The 19,222-nt window shown below is 44.0% G+C and overlaps 1 protein-coding gene across 1 annotated transcript; it reads right to left on the reverse strand.

The window, feature by feature from the left end:
- Window positions 1–15,320: 15,320 nt before the first annotated feature.
- On the reverse strand, window positions 15,321–16,679 carry LOC145392867 (uncharacterized). Its single transcript, XM_080267150.1, has one exon. It carries the CDS (start codon window positions 16,677–16,679, stop codon window positions 15,321–15,323), a length of 1,359 nt encoding a protein of 452 aa, XP_080123276.1.
- Between the last annotated feature and the right edge of the window lie 2,543 nt (window positions 16,680–19,222).

Genomic DNA, 19,222 nt, shown 5'->3' on the forward strand with positions numbered 1-19,222 from the left:
TCTGGAAGAAAGCAACCATCATCCTCATACTTAAACAGGAAAGAAATAATCTCAATAGTCCCGCACCATATCGACCAATATCGCTGTTTTCCACACCATCCAAAATCATGAAAGGTTATTCGTATAGAAAGCCACCTTCCACATCCCTTTATATGAGTCCCAACATAGATTTCAACCCAAACATTCGGCCAGCACCCATCTCACTAAATTAACACAGCTCATTCCAGATGGCTTCAAGAAAAAGAAGCTATCTCGAACCACTCTAACAGCAATAGTCATAAACAGATCTTTTGACACAGTACCAAAACACATCCTGATCTGTAAAATCTTAGACAGAAGCATGCAAGAAAACGACCAAATAATAACTAGCCAAACAAGACCAGGTACTTTACCAAAACCAAAGTTGTAAATTTAGAATATTATCCAGTGGTGTCCCATAGGGCTTAGTCCTTTTCACTTTCACTTTATAACTTTTTTCTTTACGCCTTACCAAACCCTCCCCTTTCAGTAACGGTACTGTCCTATGCCGTCGACCTGGCAGTATTTTCGTAACATTTAGAAGCCAGCAAGCCTAGCTCAAACTGTAGGCTACGTACATTCACATCGTCTTTAGTTTAGGCAAAACAGTGACTGTATCACTAAACAATTCATCTACTTTCCCCTTCACTGAGACAGGCATTAATCTCAAGCACTCCCTCAAGTCTCCATCTTTAACCAACCACCCCCATTGGAAAGACACCCCAATAGTCAAGGATTTACTCCAAACACACGATGGCCCTATGTCAGCATACAAGCAACATCAGTTCAATGGCATCTTATAAACTCGTTGCCTTGAAGACACCCACGGGCACTACCTTTGGATAGCGGAAAGAATCCCTGGAAACCATTTACAAACAATTCATTAGGGTAACGTTGATTACACTAGCTTAAGCTCGAGCCCAACCATAACCAAGACAAATAATATCACATCATCTGCATCAAAAAAACAAAAATACTCTGTACTTCCAATCATGTAAATATGAGAAACACACTGACACACAGTTCATCGCTTCAGCACAAGACCCTTCCCGCACTTCCACAAAGGAACTAAAGCAAACAACTGTCCAGATTAACACAGAATACCTTAGCAACATCCCTCCTTCACCATCCAACATTACGCGTCACAAACTCATGCAATAGTCATATAGCCACCTCAGACATTCAAAACTTTTAATTGTTTAGCATTCTTCACGAACCAACACAAGACATTCATCCCTCAGAAACTACTCTTGCCAGAGAGACACAAGTACACCTAGCCAAAATGCAATACGCTCAACACCCTTCCCAGCTTCAGTACCAACACAAAATACAAATCACAAACGACCTACTATGCCCACACTACAGTCCTGCTTCCACACCATTACACACTGATTCACATCATAAACCACACTTTCACAACAATGTCGGTCCTTTAACATAACTTCAGACAAAGACCTTTGTAAGTGACCGGTTGAAGTGACCATTTTCATGCAGTCCACTGGCTTTACGTCCAAATGAACCTGGGATTGCAACAGCAACAACAACTGACGATTTTATTCAGCAGGGAGAAATCGTACAAAAACAAAGGGTTACGTTAACATTGTAGATGTACTGTATATCAATCTGCTCATTTTATTATTGTATCCAACCCTGGGCATAGACTGATCAGTCGGTTCCCTGAGTCCCAGCAGTCCTCCCCTACCAATGAACAGACATGCGTCACACATCTTCACATGCTACAACTTGGGCACTAACAGTGAACCGTCTACTGTGAAGATAAGCAAAGATTGGTGTGAAGAACGTTTTCCTTGACAATCAGGAGACTTCCGACCTGTATGCTGCTTGTGAAGAGGCACGTCCCACTGGTTTATTAAACCCTTCAGCAAGGTGACGTTATTTTACTCTTTCTACCGCCAGGCCATGTTCTCAGCTTATGAAGTGATACGTGATTGAACTGGGTTAATGAAGACCCTTCTTACACCTTCTCTACAGAATGTCTCTCTAAATCTGAATGAAACCTCCGGTGGCAGCAAAAATATAAGAAAGTACAAAAGCCGCTAAAGTCGAAAACGTCTACTGGAGTGAAGCACTTCGTGTCCGAAAAAAACACGTAAAAATGTGACAGACAGGATTACTCGAAGAGATGCCACTGCTTCCAAAAAGATGTCACCATACTAAAAGGATTATAACTGAGACTGGGAAGGGGAAGGCCAACCTTCAATTTGACATCGTTACTGAGACATGGTAGAAAAGTGAAAGATGCTTAACCATTCTTCATCGTTGTTATTTGTTTTATGTCAGGGGGACCGCAATCTGACCATTGTCTAACCTCACAGATCTTTAAAATTGACTGTCACAAATCTCTGACTTTGCATGTGTAAGTTTTATTCATCATCATCCAGAGCTCTTTTCCCATCCTAGGGTCGGGTGAGGTAAGGTCCAACAACCCAAAATGAACTTTACAGAATGAGATACTTACCAAAGTTTGTCCAGCTGAATGGGCCACACTTCCATTCACTTTGATAACATGGCAGACTATTTCATTTCATATTTTGTGGATATTTCAAATGACATTTAGTAAGGTATGCTTATTTATAATCACTTCTTATTGTCACTTATTCATCATTATATAGCACATTATCTTTGAACTAGAATTCGGTATCTATCTTTCTGTCTGTCTCCCTTTCTTTTGTCTGGCTTTGTAGCCTGTGAGGGGTGGTGTCGACAAAAAAGGATCTCAACAAATTTTCTGTCCCTACTCATCTCTGGCGGCCTTCCTTCCGCGATGCATCACTTTATTTCACACGCTTACCTTATTTCTCTTTCTTTCTTTTTTCTGTGCATCTGGCTCTGGGCATACTCTACACAGTCCGTTCCTTGAGACCCAGTAGTTCAACATGCAACAGAATGTGCACACACCTCACTTCACACAAGGTCAAGAGCCTCTTTGCTTTTATACTCTTATACTCACCTCATAAAATTAGGTACCATAGCCATAGTCTTCTTTGTAACAAAGAGCCTCGAAAGGAAATTAGATTTGTTGCTGTTTGCTTTCGTTTGCATCATTTTGTACTCCTTTGCTCTATACAAGAAGGATCAAGTAAAGAACATACTTGTATAGTCTACAGTGGTTTATTATGGTATAAGGGATGTATGTACAGGGCAATAGCGAGAGATCAGAGTACGGGGGCCTGGGAGGCAAACCACAATAAATCACAGAAACTATGTGAAACAAACCAAGGGCAAGAGCGAGGCACGGCACCGCAAGCACGACCCAGCAGCTGCTGCTGGCACGGCAGCTACCAAACACCATTTTTAGTTTCACTATTTTTAACATAATATTTAACCGGGAAAGAAACTAACCTAATTTGTTTTGATTCGTTCCCTGTATTTATTGAGAGTATTGTCGGTAACGCAGAGGTTAAATAAATTCGTAAATGAGTATGTTTTGCGTTTTTTAGAACAACGAGTTGACTCTTGGTAAACTCAAGTGGGGAAGCAAACAAGTGCGGATCGTGCCTGCAAGTGCGTCTCCTGCTGCCGCCCCAGGTAGGCTGTCCCAATACCTAGCTAGGCTGTGTGGGGGCGTTCTACCTCCATTGTGTTTGGGGTTTTTACCTTGAAGGAATAACTTTCACTTGCGAACATCACTGGTACATCATGTTCAGCTGTATGCGATTTATTGGAAGGTAGTAGTATAACTCACTTGTCTAAACTACTTGAAATATGACTATGGAAATTTTTTATGCTCCGTTTTCATTGATACAAAATTTCAGCCAAGTTTTACTTGCTATTATTATTCTATGAAAGATGCTGGGCATATAATACAGTTATTCACAAATCTGCCTGTGAAGGAACTTTCTTGCATGTCGTCTGTGAAGAACCTCCTGATAATGGAACGGAAGACTGAGGCCAAGCAAGACGTGTTTCCGGTAACATTATGTTTATGGATTTACAGATATATGCATATTCTTATGTATATACACATATATATAGGTACACATGCATAGTATTTATCGTCAATGAGAAAACTTTGGTGTTGAAAGACTCATACCAATATATTGCATAGCTCCAGTTGTAGCTCCCAGCAGTTCACACATAAAAATATCCATCTTTTGAGTACTGTAGCAGACTGGCATCGAAATATTTACATCCAATAGCTGCAACGCTGTCTTGATGTTCAGTATAATCTTTCCCTTTCGAGTTACCGGAAACATTTGTTTGGGGGCCCAATGAAGAAAATGTTTAGGCCTGTATGAACCAATATTCAGCTGTGTCAGATCATTATCTCATTAACATTAGTTCATTTTCTCGCAAGAGCCAAAACAGACACGTCACCAATTTAGAGAAGCTTCCTGTATAACCCTTAAGAAAAGAAGCCACTTCATAGAGAGGCACTTTGAAGTAACATAGGCAGAGCTTTACTGAAGACTGGTTAAGGCCATTTTCTCCTTTACATTTTTTGGTCCTGAGAGCTTTTCTTTATTTACACGTGAAAGAAATCCAACCTTAAAACTAACAACGAAGAGTAAAGTAATATTTATGTACAAGAAACCACATCCTACTGCATAATACATCAGTTCTCATACAGTAAAAATATAATGAATAGTTCTGTATACCAAGGCCATAAACTTGCTATAAGTACAAAAAAAATTATCTGTAAAAACACATTAACAGGCGTTATGTATACTTGAACCCTGACGAGTAACACAAATTTCACAATAAATTACAACTTTTTTTTAATATATAATTTACAGTAAGCAAGTGTGAACAACAGACCTTGCCAAGCCTAGCACCGGAGCAACAACGATCCCTCTTCGGTCATCTACAGCTTTCGAAAATGTCTTAAGAAAAAGCCATAGGCCTATTCTGAACAGCACAGTTTTCGTTGCACTTCTTCCTAAACGATTTATTTTTCATGTTACACCTTATTTATGTTATGTCGTTTAAATATCGACACAGTTTGAAGCCATGACACACAAGAGGATATTAATGCACAATGTGCAGAATAACTCGCAAAGGAAGAGGTGTAACGAAGTCTATGTCTCTTAGAATACGACCCAAATTCTGACCAAGGGTGGTGCACTTGTTAGCGATCATTGCTGGGCTTGGCAGTAGTACAAAATAAATTACATGTACACATCCATGCGGACTCAACAGGTATAAAGGAGTATATTGCTAAGGGAGTGGAGAGAAATAAATATCGAATAAATAAATAAATACGATAACAAAAATATAAGAGTAAAAACCAAATTGTAAGCACTTTTTATAATGATAATAGTATAATAATAATAATAATAATGAAGCAGCAACCGCATCATGAGCGTGGTTGATGATGGAAGTGTTGGCTGATCATGGAATAGGTGGAAGGGAAAACAAAAGAGTAAGTTAACCCCTTCAGTCCAATGACGGCATTTTCGACCAATATTTTTACGTTTTTGCTATCTTCAGTCGATCTGATTCAGTTTAAGGGTTAATGGAGGCAAAAATCTAACCCTTCTTCTTCATTCTTCTAATATGCGGACGATTTTACTTAGCTGAAGGGGGTCCTCATGTAGTGGAAGGTTAGATGACGGCAGTACTGTACCTAATTCCTCCAGTTTGAAAGTTTTCCTCCGAGATGTTTGAAATCGTCTGGTGGCAGCAAGAAGGATGGTATTTGAACACGCCCTGGGACTGAAGGAGATAAATAAGAAAATAACGGAACGGAATAAGTGGCAAGGTAGTCAGGGGCGGATCCAGTATTTGTTAAAGGGGGGTCTATATTCCCCTTTGTTTTTATCCGAGGGCAACAGTCATGCTTGATTATTAATATGTATAGTAACAACAAATATGTCAGTTTCATTTACAACCATAAATTCATATAATGACGAATTTTTAAACCTGTGCTATTGTGTTTAATTTCCTGTTGCTGAGGGGAAAAGAGTTATTGCCATAAGAAGAAGGAGAACTTGCCTGGATCCGCCCGTGGGTGTAGAAGAGCATCATGAGTGGTACAAGGCTGACAACGACGCCTTCACCCCCTTCAGTGCCATCGCAGCTTTATTCTTTTTTTCCGCTCTAGGTTTGTTTTTGCCACCGTCAGACGATCTTATGCATGGGGAGACCTCTTGTGGTACAGGAGTTAGGGGCAAAGTCCATTAATTCACTATTTTTGTGGTGAGTGTCCATAATTTTTTCAGTCCCCAGTAATATTTCAGTGTCTTGATATCTTTCTGTTACTTTGTTTTTACCAAAACCAGGCCATTTTATCGAGACTAGGGTAAGACTTCTTGTAATGAGCGGATGAGGGAACAGTCTTTATTAAACTGTGGTCTTATATTTTATTCGTGCTGCGGTCAGGTAGCTTTATACCTCTCGGACTGAAGGGGTTAAGGGTCCGTCTTTGTACCAGGGCCGAGATTTGCAAAACAACTTACAATCATTTTTTCCTCTCGTAGCAAAGATCTTATTCTACAGGAGGAACAAGAAGCGTGGCAACACTCTGCACTCTCCTTGCCTTGTTCTTTCCTTAAAAGAAAAAAGGAAAAAAAAATAACAAATCTAGTTACGATAGGAAAACTGATTGCAAGAGCATTTATGAAGTGAGCGTGTATTGGGGCCGTATTTATAAAGTCTTCTAAACTTATGTACGGTAAGAGATTGCTTGTAAATACATTTGTCTTCACTCAAAGCCCCCAGACACTTTACAATCAGATTGGGGTGAATTTTCAAGTGGTATAATGCGAAAAACAAAACGTTCTTTGACAAGGTCAGTTGTTATGAAACCCATTTATCGTTTAAATTATGAAAAACAGTACAATCTGTGATAGTTAACTGGACTGGAGACTTGTTTATCCTGTATGTTAATTATGATCCTTTATAAAGACGCCCCCTGATGGCCGGGCCCGTATGCAGTAGTGCGTGTAGCTCATCAGGGTCCCGACACCACAAATACTGTCCCCAGTTACAAAAATAGTAGCACTTGTTGACTCTTCCTACTCCGCCCCCAGACCCGTATTCTAGATGGCAGTGGAGGCTTCGTTACACCTCTCCTTTAGTCATTTATTTTGGTCATTACACCTTAAAACTCTCTTGCATGCTTTATATATGTATCGTTGTAGCATCGACATAGTTTGCTTCACTAACAAACAAGAGGATATTGAGGCGTAATGTACAGTATAAACGTTAAGGCATAGGTGTTGGGAAATCTCCAAAGCCACACGGAATCCAGCCCTCAGAGTTTCGGTCGTTGTCTTGGGAAGGAAAATTATGAAAAATATCATCTGTACATGAAGTGACCTATAGCATCATGCATCTACAAACCCTCGAGAGCGGAGTAACAAGATTCACTTTATGTATAGCTATATATATAAAAAGAGACACATCTTTATTAATATGGCATATTATTGCGTATCAGCACACTGATAATGGGAAGCTTTCCATGAACCAAGGCGTAACCGGTGGGAACGAGGCAAGGGAGTTACGTCCTTGTGAAGCCTACCAATACATATCAAAATAGTGGGGAGGGGGGAGAAGGCGATGCTCGGGTCCTATTGCAGACAACCTCATGCAATACATTACGGCCGTAGCATCAAAACTGAGAGCACGAAGGGAAAGGCAAGCACACGATTTTTGAACAATAATTTCTGATGCACGCGACGAATATAAAACGTGCCTGGCTTCTCTCTGTCGTGCCTAATTGCGTTGTGTAATCTGGGATGAAGGTTAATAAAAGTAACAGAATCATTGTGTAATATGAGATGCAGGCTAATCAGATCCAAATAATCATACGCATCCTTTTAAGTGACGTCAAAATTTCGGAGCTTGCAAACACCCTCGCACCGTCAAAAAAAAAAAAAAAAAAAAAAGCTTGCATACTCCCTCGCCCTCTCAGTTTTTATTGTGCGACCATTTAGTAATCTAGATAGAAAAAAAAAAAGAAGAGAAAACTAAGTAACTATGCACTAAGTGAAGCCGGCGGCCGGTGTGCGAGTCACGTAGCGTCACACCTCACACTCGTATCAACAACAGTCACCCGCTGTAATAAATTCTCACCAACATCTGTCTCCTCTACCGTAACGAAAGCTCTTGTTACTCATGTTGAGAGCACCCTCGACCTTCATGCAGACAAACTGTTCCAGATTGTGCACAAACATTATGGGTTTTCTGTATTTTGTCTGACGTAGCACCGGTGTAGTAGCAAAGTCTCGCCATATTTTTTATTTCATTTTTGCAGCTGTGTTTGGTGGTTTAAAAGCACATTACAGATGTATATTCATATTTATTTTCACCTTATCGTACTTGCAATAGTCACCTCTATGAATTTAACGTTTTCTATCATGCCTTAGCAGCACCCGTTTTTTCTCACCTGCCCGTTTTCTCACCTGCCAGGCAGCACCTTGACATCAGGAATCGAGTGTTGACATTTTGTACGTATCGAGTTGTGCGTATTTACAGTATCATCCAGGGCCAGGATCCACACACAGACTTACATTCAACTCCATGTCGTAATTCAGGTGTTGATCTGTAGGAAGAACAGGAGGTATGGCGTGTTTCTGAACTCACATTTCCTTGCCCTTTCCCGGAGAACAAATCATAGTTACGTCTGTGAATTGATAGTAAGTGTGTTTGTGGACCAGACCCCAGCTTGAGTAACTTGCAGGCGTGGCAGCAGCTGGGGGCAGGGTCAGCAGGTAGCCTCAGCAAGTAGCCTCGGCTCGCGTGTAGCCCCGAGCATGGCAGACTCCCCTCGACTACTAACAAGAATAACAAATTACGGGGAATGGAGGGACTCGTCATGACAGCGGGAACCAGCCCGCCTCCCCTTCACACAGATACACACACAACCACACACGCACACACACACACACACACACACATACATAAACTCTAAGCAGCCTAAGTGAAGGAGGAGGATAAAATAGTAATTACAATTATCATTAATAATATTTTTTGCACTTGTGGTAGAAGTGGAGGGTTTGAGAATACCGACCTCCTGTAGCTGTGGACTGAGATTCACAAGCATATTTACCGTCAGCTTCCTCGCGTAACACAGATTTTGATCAGGACGAACATGAGACATAGCAAGTTTATTATATTTTCCTTGTCCTTCCGTCAAAAACAAAAATATGTTTATGATAATTTGTCTCTCATAACTAAGAAATGTGTCGCAGATAGAACAAGAGACACATGGGAAAATTCTATGGTCCCTTCGTCCTTCCTGTAGAAAGAAATCTGAGTAACAACAGAGAAGTGACGGTATGTTTGTGTGTAACTCTCATAGCTTGTCGTTGATGTGGAGGCGGCGGTGTGTCAAGCTGCCGCTGGAGGGTCACGGCAGGCATGGCCACCCTCCCTAATCACACAGGTCAGCACATTGTTTATATTCTCTATACTGTACAATGTTCAGTGTAGTCTTGCGCCCCGGAACTGGATTCCTCCTCGCCCACCTCATCATGGTACAGTGGTACCACTTTACAAGTCCTCTAGATAAGAATGGCCCTCCATTTTAAAGTAGCTATAAGTATTTCCTCAGGCCAGTGCCTCTCCCTTGGTGTGCCCAGCGAACCGCCCTTCTCGGCATGTGCTTCTGAAGTACCCAAGTTTTTATAAAGTTGTTTCACTGCCATTCCAGGGAGAAAAAGTCAATTACAGAAGAAAGTATAAGTGATGAATAAAGACTTTCCGTTTACTCTGCTTGTGTTGGATTGTCGGTCGTTTCTGATATATATACTGTAGTATTTGCTTCGTGGCCCAGACCCTGTTTGCCCCCGAGACGTCGACGCTGCATCTCACGTGGTACTTATCATCAAAATATCAGAAGTCTCACATTAGTCGGACTTTCTCCACATTTACAGAATGACTCCCTTTCTTAGCGACAACACGACGTCCCCGAGGCAGACAGAGCGACCAGAGTGAGGTGCAACACAAAGATGAACTGTGATATGTTTCTGTTACTCAAGGATCCGGATTCCAAGTAGCACAGGAGGTTTTTTTTTAGCGACTCATTTTGTATATTATACTTTGGCGTCCTCGTGTATTTCATTTATATCGTTTTAATATGGACGTAGCAGCATCAATAGAACATAGTGAGGCGCAAAGCGAAGAATAACTCGCTGTGGAGACATTACGAAATCTTCAAAGCCACTGAAAATACTAGTTTGGTTCCAATATTCCTCCATTCACTCAATTTTAAAGTATATAATTTTGATACGTAACTTGCTATTTATGTGTTTAGGTTTATAGGTGGTCGTTTTGGCAGCTATATCGTGTTCTGAATCAGGTTTCGAGATGGAGGTGTGGGAGGAAAGATATCTAGGTTGCGGCCGAGGTGGGTGGTAGTTGCAGAATACGTAAACATGAGTAGAAAAAAGTAACAAAAGGAAATCAGTGATAAAAGTAAAGAAAAAATGAGTGTTAGAGATGACAGATAAGTCAAAACAAGTAAATATTAATGTGTGTGAGTCAAAATGGAAATTTGATCTCACCGACGTGCCTAACTGAAGAGCGAATACAAATAAACTGATGCCAACGGACGACAGTAAGGAATAAGTGAAATCAGCGATAAAACCGTCGATATCCTGCACGTCCTTCAGTCAGCCTGTCATTCTCACGTCAGTCATGTCACTCCAAAACGTGGCCCACTGTTGCGTTTCCGTCACTTTCCTTTCAAGTTAATATGGGTCGTGTGGTCGAGTCTCGTCATAGTCATATTCCAGTCTATCCTCATGGTGGATTTGGTCAGAGTTGGTCGCTTAATCCTCTCATTCTAACAGCCAACACTAGATGGCTTTAGTCAGCTGAGAGTGAGTCATTGGAGTCTGAGAATTGAAACTAGTACCATTAACCCTCTCATGGTCAAAGCAACTCTTATAGTCTCTTCCAGCTAACGCCAGACGATTAAATTCAGCTGAGAGTGACACACAGGATCCCAAGAGAGTTAATTCGACAAACACTGTACCCCCGGAATAGGATACGTAGATAAAACTGCCATGCTGGGTGGAAATTTGCCGGCAAAGGCTGCCCATAACTTAGTAATTATTGAGGGAGAAAAGACGCAGATTATGCTGGCGATAAGGGTTAGATAAGAGTGAGGCCGCTGGGAAGGAGGAAAGGTTAGTGTGTGTGTGTGTGTGTGTGTGTGTGTGGTGAGTTGGTGGGTGTATGTGGTGGGTGAGTGCGTGTGTGGTGAGTTGCTGGGGAGTGTGTGTGGTGAGTTGATGGAGGGTGGTGTGTGTGTGTGTGTGTGTGTGTGTGTGTGTGTGTGTGTGTGTGTGTGTGTTGATAGTGCATATGTGAGTTGATGGAGTGTGTGTGGTAAGTTGTTGAGTGTGTGGTGAGTTGATGGAGTGTGTGTGGTGAGTTGGTGGGGTGTGTGGTGAGTTGGTGGGGTGTGTCTGGTGAGTTGGTGGGATATGTGTGGTGGGTGGGTGTGGTGGGAGCGTGTAGTGAGTAAGGTGGGTTGTGCAGTGAGTAGTTGAGGTGTGTGGTGAGCTGGTGGGTGTGTGGTGAGTTGGTGGGGTTTATGTGGTGGGTTGGTGGGCTGGGTAGCATGGAGGGTGGTGTAGGGGACCCAAATTCCATCGTGCGGGGAGGGAGCAGTTTAGGTCCGGGTGGGAGACAACCCCTTTCCGGGCGGCAGGCAGCGCTGACCCAGATGTGAAGTGGGTCGGCGGCGCGCTCTCTCCTCGCAGCCCTCCCCAGCCCCTGCCCCGCCCCGCAGCCCTCCCCAGCCCTCTTCACCCGCCCCACAGCCCTCCCCAGCCCTCCTCACCCCATCCTGGCCCATCTTAATCTTTCTCAACCCACACACACACTGGTATTTTCAACCCATTCCAGATATTTCCAGTCACTTTCTACCCTACAACCAGCCCTCTTCAGTTCTCAACAGCCCCTTTCCTACCTTCACAGCTCAGCAAATCTTAACTTATTCCAAACCACACACACACCTGGTGTTTTCAAGCCTTCCCAGATAACATTCAGCCCCCTTTTCACCTGTAATTCGCCCTTTCTAGCCCTCCTTAGCCCTCACCAGCCCTCCCCACTCGCGCGCCCTATTCCACGTCTGTTGTTCTAGCGGGGGGTGGGGAGGGGGTGTTGGGGGAGGCTATTTTTGCTCGATGTTGTAGTGGTTTAAGTGTGACAAAAGGAGGCTGTGGTGGGTGGTTTTTTGGTGGCGTGGTTGTTGTAGTTGTGGTTGTAACAGTGGTTGTGGTGGGTGGGTTTTGTTGGAGATGTGCTTGTGGTAGGTGGTCTTTACTGTGGTTGTGGTGGTGGTGCCGCTTGTGGTGGAGGAATTTTTGTGCTTGTGTTTGTAGTTGTGGCTTTAGTTTTAACTGTAGCTGTAGTGGTACTTGTGGTAATTGTGGATGCATATGTGGTAGTAATGGTGGTGGTGGTACGACAGGTGAGGTTATGATTCTTGTGGTGACAGTAGCAATTGTGGTGGTGTGATGATCTTTTCCTAATGCATGTGGTGTTAGTAGGTGGTGATGGTGGTGACGGTGTTAATAGGTGGGTGGTGGTGGTGGTGTATCTCGTGTTAGTGGTATCAGTAGGTGGTGCTAGTGATTGTTCCGTTAACAGGTGGTGGTGATGGTTGTGGTGTTAGTGTTGTTAGTTGGTGGTGGTGGTGGTGGTGTTAGTGTTGTTAGTAGGTGGTGGTGGTGGTGGTGGTGGTGGTGGTGGTGGTGGTGGTAGTGTTGTTAGTAGGTGGTGGTGGTGATGGTGGTGGTGTTAGTGTTGTTAGTAGGTGGTGGTGGTGGTGGTGGTGTTAGTGTTGTTAGTAGGTGGTGGTGGTGGTGGTGGTGGTGGTGGTAGTGTTGTTGGTAGGTGGTGGTGGTGGTGCTGGTGTTAGTGTTGTTAGTAGGTGGTGGTGGTGTTAGTGTTGTTAGTAGGTGGTGGTGGTTGTGGTGTTAGTGGTGGTAGTAGGTGGTGGTGGTGGTGGTGGTGATGTTAGTGTTGTTAGTAGGTGGTGGTGGTGGTGGTAGTGTTGTTAGTAGGTGATACAGGTGGTGGTGGTGGTGGTGTTGGTGTTGTTAGTAGGTGGTGGTGGTGGTGGTGGTGGTGACGTTAGTGTTGTTAGTAGGTGGTGCTGGTGGTGTTAGTGGTGGTAGTAGGTGGTGGTGGTGGTATTAGTGTTATTAGTAGGTGGTGGTAGTGGTGGTGGTGGTGGTGGTGTTAGTGTTGTTAGTAGGTGGTGCTGGTGGTAGTGGTGGTATTAGTGTTGTTAGTAGGTGGTGGTGGTGGTGGTGGTGTTAGTGTTGTTAGTAGGTGGTGGTGGTGGTGGTGGTGGTGGTGGTAGTAGTGTTGTTGGTAGGTGGTGGTGGTGGTGCTGGTGTTAGTGTTGTTAGTAGGTGGTGGTGGTGTTAGTGTTGTTAGTAGGTGGTGGTGGTTGTGGTGTTAGTGGTGGTAGTAGGTGGTGGTGGTGGTGGTGATGTTAGTGTTGTTAGTAGGTGGTGGTGGTGGTGGTAGTGTTGTTAGTAGGTGATACAGGTGATGGTGGTGGTGGTGTTGGTGTTGTTAGTAGGTGGTGGTGGTGGTGGTGGTGGTGACGTTAGTGTTGTTAGTAGGTGGTGCTGGTGGTGTTAGTGGTGGTAGTAGGTGGTGGTGGTGGTATTAGTGTTATTAGTAGGTGGTGGTAGTGGTGGTGGTGGTGGTGGTGTTAGTGTTGTTAGTAGGTGGTGCTGGTGGTAGTGGTGGTATTAGTGTTGTTAGTAGGTGGTGGTGGTGGTGGTGATGTTAGTGTTGTTAGTGGGTGGTGCTGGTGGTGGTAGTTGTAGTGTTAGTGGTGTTAGTAGGTGCTGGTGCTGGTTTAGTGTTAGTGACGTTAGTAACTAGTGGTGCTAGTGGTGGTTTTAGAGTTAGTGATGTTAATAGGTGGTGGTGGTGGTTGTAGTGTTAGTGGTGTTAGTAAGTGGTGGTGCTGGTGATTGTAGTGGTAGAAATGGTGGTGTTGGTGGTGGTGGTTGTAATGTTAGTGATGTTAGTAGGTGGTGGTGATGATGGTAGTAATGGCGTTATTAATGTGAGATTACAGTGTTTGTGTTGGTAATATTTCGGGTGAGAGGAATGTAGCAATGGTGTCAGTGGTGGAAGTGTTCAAATGGCTGTGTTGGCAATGAAGTGGGATGAGAAGAATGTAGTGGTAATGGCACTGGTAGTAGTAAGGCCACTGGAATGAGAAGAATGTAGCGGTGGGGTTAGTTGTGGTGGCAGTGGTGGTGGTGGTGGTGGTGGTGATGGCAGTGGTGGTGGTAAAGCCAGCTAGCTCGCCCCACCGCACCGCAACCCCACAGCTTTCACTTCAGGCCCAAGCGCGTCTTTCTCTCTCTCCTTCTGTCTCTCTCTTTCCCTCCCTCTCTCACATCCACACCACCTGCTCAAGTCCAGGGCCAATGTCAAGGGTGAGGTGAAGGTGTGAGTGTGAGCGTGTGGGGGTTGCGTGTGTGTCTCCCTTGCTAGCGGGATGAAGTAAGATGAAGGGAGAGACAGACAGGAGAGGGAAGAGGGGGCAGGAAGATAAGAGAAGGAAGAGGGGATAGAAAGATAGGAAAGGGAAGAGAGGGCAGAAAATAAAGATAGGAAAAGGAGGGATAGAAAGGCAGAAGAGGGTAGAGGGGGCAGAAAGATAGAAAAGAGAAGAAGGGGCAGAAAGGAGATGGAAGAGGAGAGGGAGAATACAGGAGTGGAATGAAAGAGAGGGAAGGAAACCTAAAGACGGAAAAGAATGGGGAGAGAAGTGAATGTAGAGAAGAAAGAGAAGGGGAGAGAAGGGAGCATAGAGAGGGAAAAGAATGGACAGAGAAGGGAATATAGAGAGGAAAAAAATTAATAGATGTGTGAGGAAAGTTTGGAAGGGAAGGGAAAAGAAAAAGACGGAAGCGGAAAGAAATGAGAAAAAATAGGAAGAGGAAAACGGGAGATGGAAAGGATAAGGAGTCAGTCGAGAGAGGAAACAAAAGGAGGAAAGGTAGAGATAATATTCAGCAAGTATGGGTAAAAAAAGAGAAGGGAAAATCAGAGAGAGAGAAAAGAAAAATAGGAAAATAGGAGAGTTAAGAGAAGAGTAGGAAAACAGGAGAGGAATAAAAAGTGGAAGAATGTAGGCAGAGGCCCACATATTCAGGCTTAACTCGATGCAATTCCCGGATATGTTTCTTCCCTAAGTTTTGTTCATTTCGTGGCTTAGGGGGTGAACGTGGGCACGAGGGGAGGTGGCCTATAGCTAGTTTCCATCGTCTCATTCTTGACGGTGAATCAGAATATTAGTTAGTGAATGAGAAGAAGTGTGAGGACTGGAGGGGGTCTGGAGGGTATTCCTAGTCCCTGGCGACTCGCTTGTGGATTTGGTAATGCTTGAGCAGGTGGGCCTTCTGCCGGAACGCTTTGCCGCAAGTCTCACACTTGAAGGGCTTCTCGCCCGTGTGGGTGCGGAGGTGGACCTTGATGTTGGACTTGTTGAGGAAGCCGCGGTTGCAGACGGTGCAGCGGTGGACGGGCTTGTCTTTGGTTCCCTCCGTGGCGATGGGAAGTTTTGTACTCTTGTTCATGCGGTTGCGGTTCTTGTTCTTCATTCCAGGGAAATCGAGGCCCATCTTGGTGGAGGACAGGTCAGTGGACTCGGGCGAGGCAAGCTGCGTCTTGTCCAAGTAGGACTTGGTATCAAATTTAGTAAAAAGATCATCCGTGGTGGTGACAGCGAAGCTTGTGGGGTCGGTGGTGTGCGGCATGAGGTCCTTGTGCGTGTAGTAATGAGTTCTAGCAAACATAGGGTCAGCCTTCAGCAGCCCGCCACCGCCCACGTCCTTGAGGCCTTGAGTGAGGCGCGCCTGCAGGATAGGCATAGATATTTCATTTTTGGTGTATTGAGATTCTGACACCAGCCCCTGCAGGTAATTGTTGTTGGTGGTGACTGCGCCTGCCGCCAGCAGGGAGGTGAGCATGGGTGAGTGGGTGGGCGTGCTGGCATACTCTATGGTGGTGTGGGGGATGCTGGTGGTGGACGGCTGTGGCAACTGCATGGTTGGTGTGTGCGCTGATGGCGACATAGTGGAATTGACAAGTGGGTCGCCAAGGGAATCAGCCATTGGATCAGCGGGTTCTACTTTGACGCCACCGCTCATGTTCTCAAAGAAGGCCTCGATGTCCTGAAACTCTGATGGGTTGAGATGTTCTAGTGGCTCCGGCAGCATGATGCTGTTCATGTTCGTGTTCACGTTATTGTCAGCAATGGCGCTACCAATTATGGAAGCAATGTCATCGATCTCTTGAGTGATAGAATATCCAGGGTGGGGCGGCTCGCCTGCCTTCTGTGTTGAAGAAAGCGGCGAAGTGGTTGTGGTGACTGGTTCAGGAGTGCCAGTGTAACCGAGAAAGGTGTTGCTGTTGGTAATGGCGCCCTTGTACTGGCTACCAGGGGAGTTGGACGACGTGGACGACGTGTCATGACGGGACGAGGCTGAGGTGTCCGGCGAGGCCGTCATGTAGTCCACCTCCAGTGGCTTCAGTTCCGCAAAGGTCGAGTTTGGTGGCGGAAGGTCCCGTAAAAAGGAGTCGAGCGAGTCCATGGTGGTTTTGGTGTCACTGGTGTGCCCTCCGTAGCGGGGCTCGAGCAGGTCCTCATGAACCCACGCGTGCACACCATCAGGCGAGTCCGCGGGTTGGGGGTAGAATTTCATCTGGACTCCTGGTGGAGAGGGCGTGTGGTGAGCCGTGACTGAGGGCGTGGCGCATGTAGGGCGGTGTGGAGGCGGCTGCCGGGGTCAGCGGCGACACAGCATCATACAGCGGCCAGGAGCGCCTCCCCTCAATACCCTGTAACACACACAACACACAATGTTAGCATATGGGAGGGACAGGACCACAAGAATATGCACACAACACACGCATATACACACACTGCTCAACTCTGTCCATGCAAGAGAGTAAGTACTGCATGCATCCGTGCATATATAGTCATGATGAATTTGATAATCCTACCAGACACACATTTCATTCACTCAGTACAGGCAAAAAAGACAGTGCAGAAAAGATCAAAATTATTATTGTGTACAAAGAAATAATGGGTTAACGTGTTGTTTGGTTTCATATTTCCAGTGACATGCAGGGATGTGCATGCATATCTCTTGCCATATGAAAAATCTGTCTAATAAACTTCAGTGATCCTGCTCAGTGTTAGTAGGTTATACCTAAAAATAATAGTCATAAAGCTGGTGTGCGGCTGAGTGAGAGGAAGTGTTTGAAGGGCGGACACTGACCCACAACACGGATCAAGGTTGACGCACTAACACCATTAACCCCCTCAATGCCACCAACTGCTTTACATTTTAGTTTTGGTATCTCCAGATGATTTTGCTAACCCAGGAGAGACTTTTTGCTTGGAGGAGTTGGATGCAGTCTACAATAAGGGTTCTTAAGTAGTCAGACTGACATAAATTATTAGAATAAAATGAAACACACATCACTGGACTGAAGGGATTAGTAGTATCGGGCCGGTATTATGTTAACATCCACATCTAACTACAATTCTTCTACCTTTATTACAGCACTACTATATGGTAATGTCCCATTTAGGTTTTTTAATCTGGGTCATGAAGAGTTTGGGGTAAGACACACACAAACTTACGATCAGTTTCCTGTAGTAACTAAAATTCATTTTTACAGACAGGACAGCACGTAAAGAGGAGTATAAAACCTTCCATTGTCTTTTGTTCTTCCTGCAAAACAAAACTAGCTGTGACAGGGAACCGATCGTTAGTTTCTCGTTGTCTGGGGAGACTCCTTGACACCTTCTCACCCATTTTTTCCCTTGCATGTGGCACGTTTATATTCTCGTTTTGGATAATGGTGGAAATGATGTCGATATTACAAAGATATGAGTAGCATGGGAGAGAATGTAAAGGTGCATTATCGTTGAAGAAATTGTGTAAAAAAGATAAAATAAACTGATGAAAATACGGACTTTGTAGTTATATTCCAGAGACGTGTTGTTGGCGTCAGGATTTGAATGGATACTTCGTATGTGTGAATTTTACTGAGACAGTAGAAAGAAGAACACATTTATGGCATGGAAGTAGCACAACAGCAAGAAGCGAAGACAGCTTCCTGAAAGAACTGAATTGCCTTATATATAATGAGCAAGAGTTAATTAATACCATCTCACAAAAGTCTTGCTTCAGAAGAGGACACGTTATAGACAAGGACGAGGCACAAAAACAAAACAAAATAGAACAGACCCTTAAAACTTCCTGAAAAAAAAAAAAAAAGAACTGTTTAAATATACAAGCGAAGAGTGAGTAAACTATATCATTTAAAACAAACCTGCCTCCCTGTCCGATGAGTGATATTTCGCATTATCAAAACAGAGCACGAAAGACAATGTGTGTGTGTGTGTGTGTGTGTGTGTGTGTGTGTGTGTGTGTGTGTGTGTGTGTGTTTTAACGACAATTTCTAAAGCATTATGATGTCGATAGAATATATATGATCTTTCTGTATCATTACTCACTACACCGTGCAATGTGGATGCAAGCTAAACACATCTAACAATTACGTGTGCTATACGTGACCATCAATAATCATGGACTTAACTACACCTTCGCTCACACGGTTTTAATGATATCGTCTGACCCTGTGCCTGTCTCCCAAAGTATCATCTCTCCACGTAAATATCGTACTACATTTTCATTTTGTATTCATTATTCTTATTTATTTTTTGTCTACAGCCGCCGGACCGATCTTGTTATATTAAAGTCTTGTAATCCAGGATATCATTCTACTGCGCTGAAGAAGCCTGATGGTCTGCCGGGCTAAGGTGCTCCAGCCTGATGTGACGCATGAGAGTTTAAGTACGAGTGAAGGTTGGGGTTTATTGTTCACATAATGCCACCCATGGAGCCTTAATTGTCTGAATTAAGCAGCCTAGCCCCGGACCATAACCTTACTGATTAGGCAGTAAAGCTGCGGAAGATAAAGATATAGATAGGTAGACTGAAGGCTATATCGATCCCTTACAGCTAAAAATTTGTCCTAAACCAAACAGAATAATTTGGTAGTTGCAAGAAAAAAAAAAATCCCTGTACCGAACGAGGTAACTTTGAACGGTATCATTACAGGTTTGATGTTCCCGGCAAGATTTTGAACTCAAACCTTACTTTCATTAAATTTTTTTTTTTCCTTCGTCTTCTTTTAATGGTGGTATTGTGCTAGTTAGATTACTTCCATA

The sequence above is a fragment of the Coenobita brevimanus genome, chromosome 23 (genome assembly GCF_032717465.1).
Source record: "Coenobita brevimanus isolate Jiangsu-jjx chromosome 23, ASM3271746v2, whole genome shotgun sequence".
Classification (NCBI taxonomy): Eukaryota; Metazoa; Arthropoda; class Malacostraca; order Decapoda; family Coenobitidae; genus Coenobita; species Coenobita brevimanus.

Excerpts from the sequence above, each read along its gene's own strand:
- LOC145392867 (XM_080267150.1), bottom strand. The coding sequence starts at position 16,679 with ATGAAATTCTACCCCCAACCCGCGGACTCGCCTGATGGTGTGCACGCG.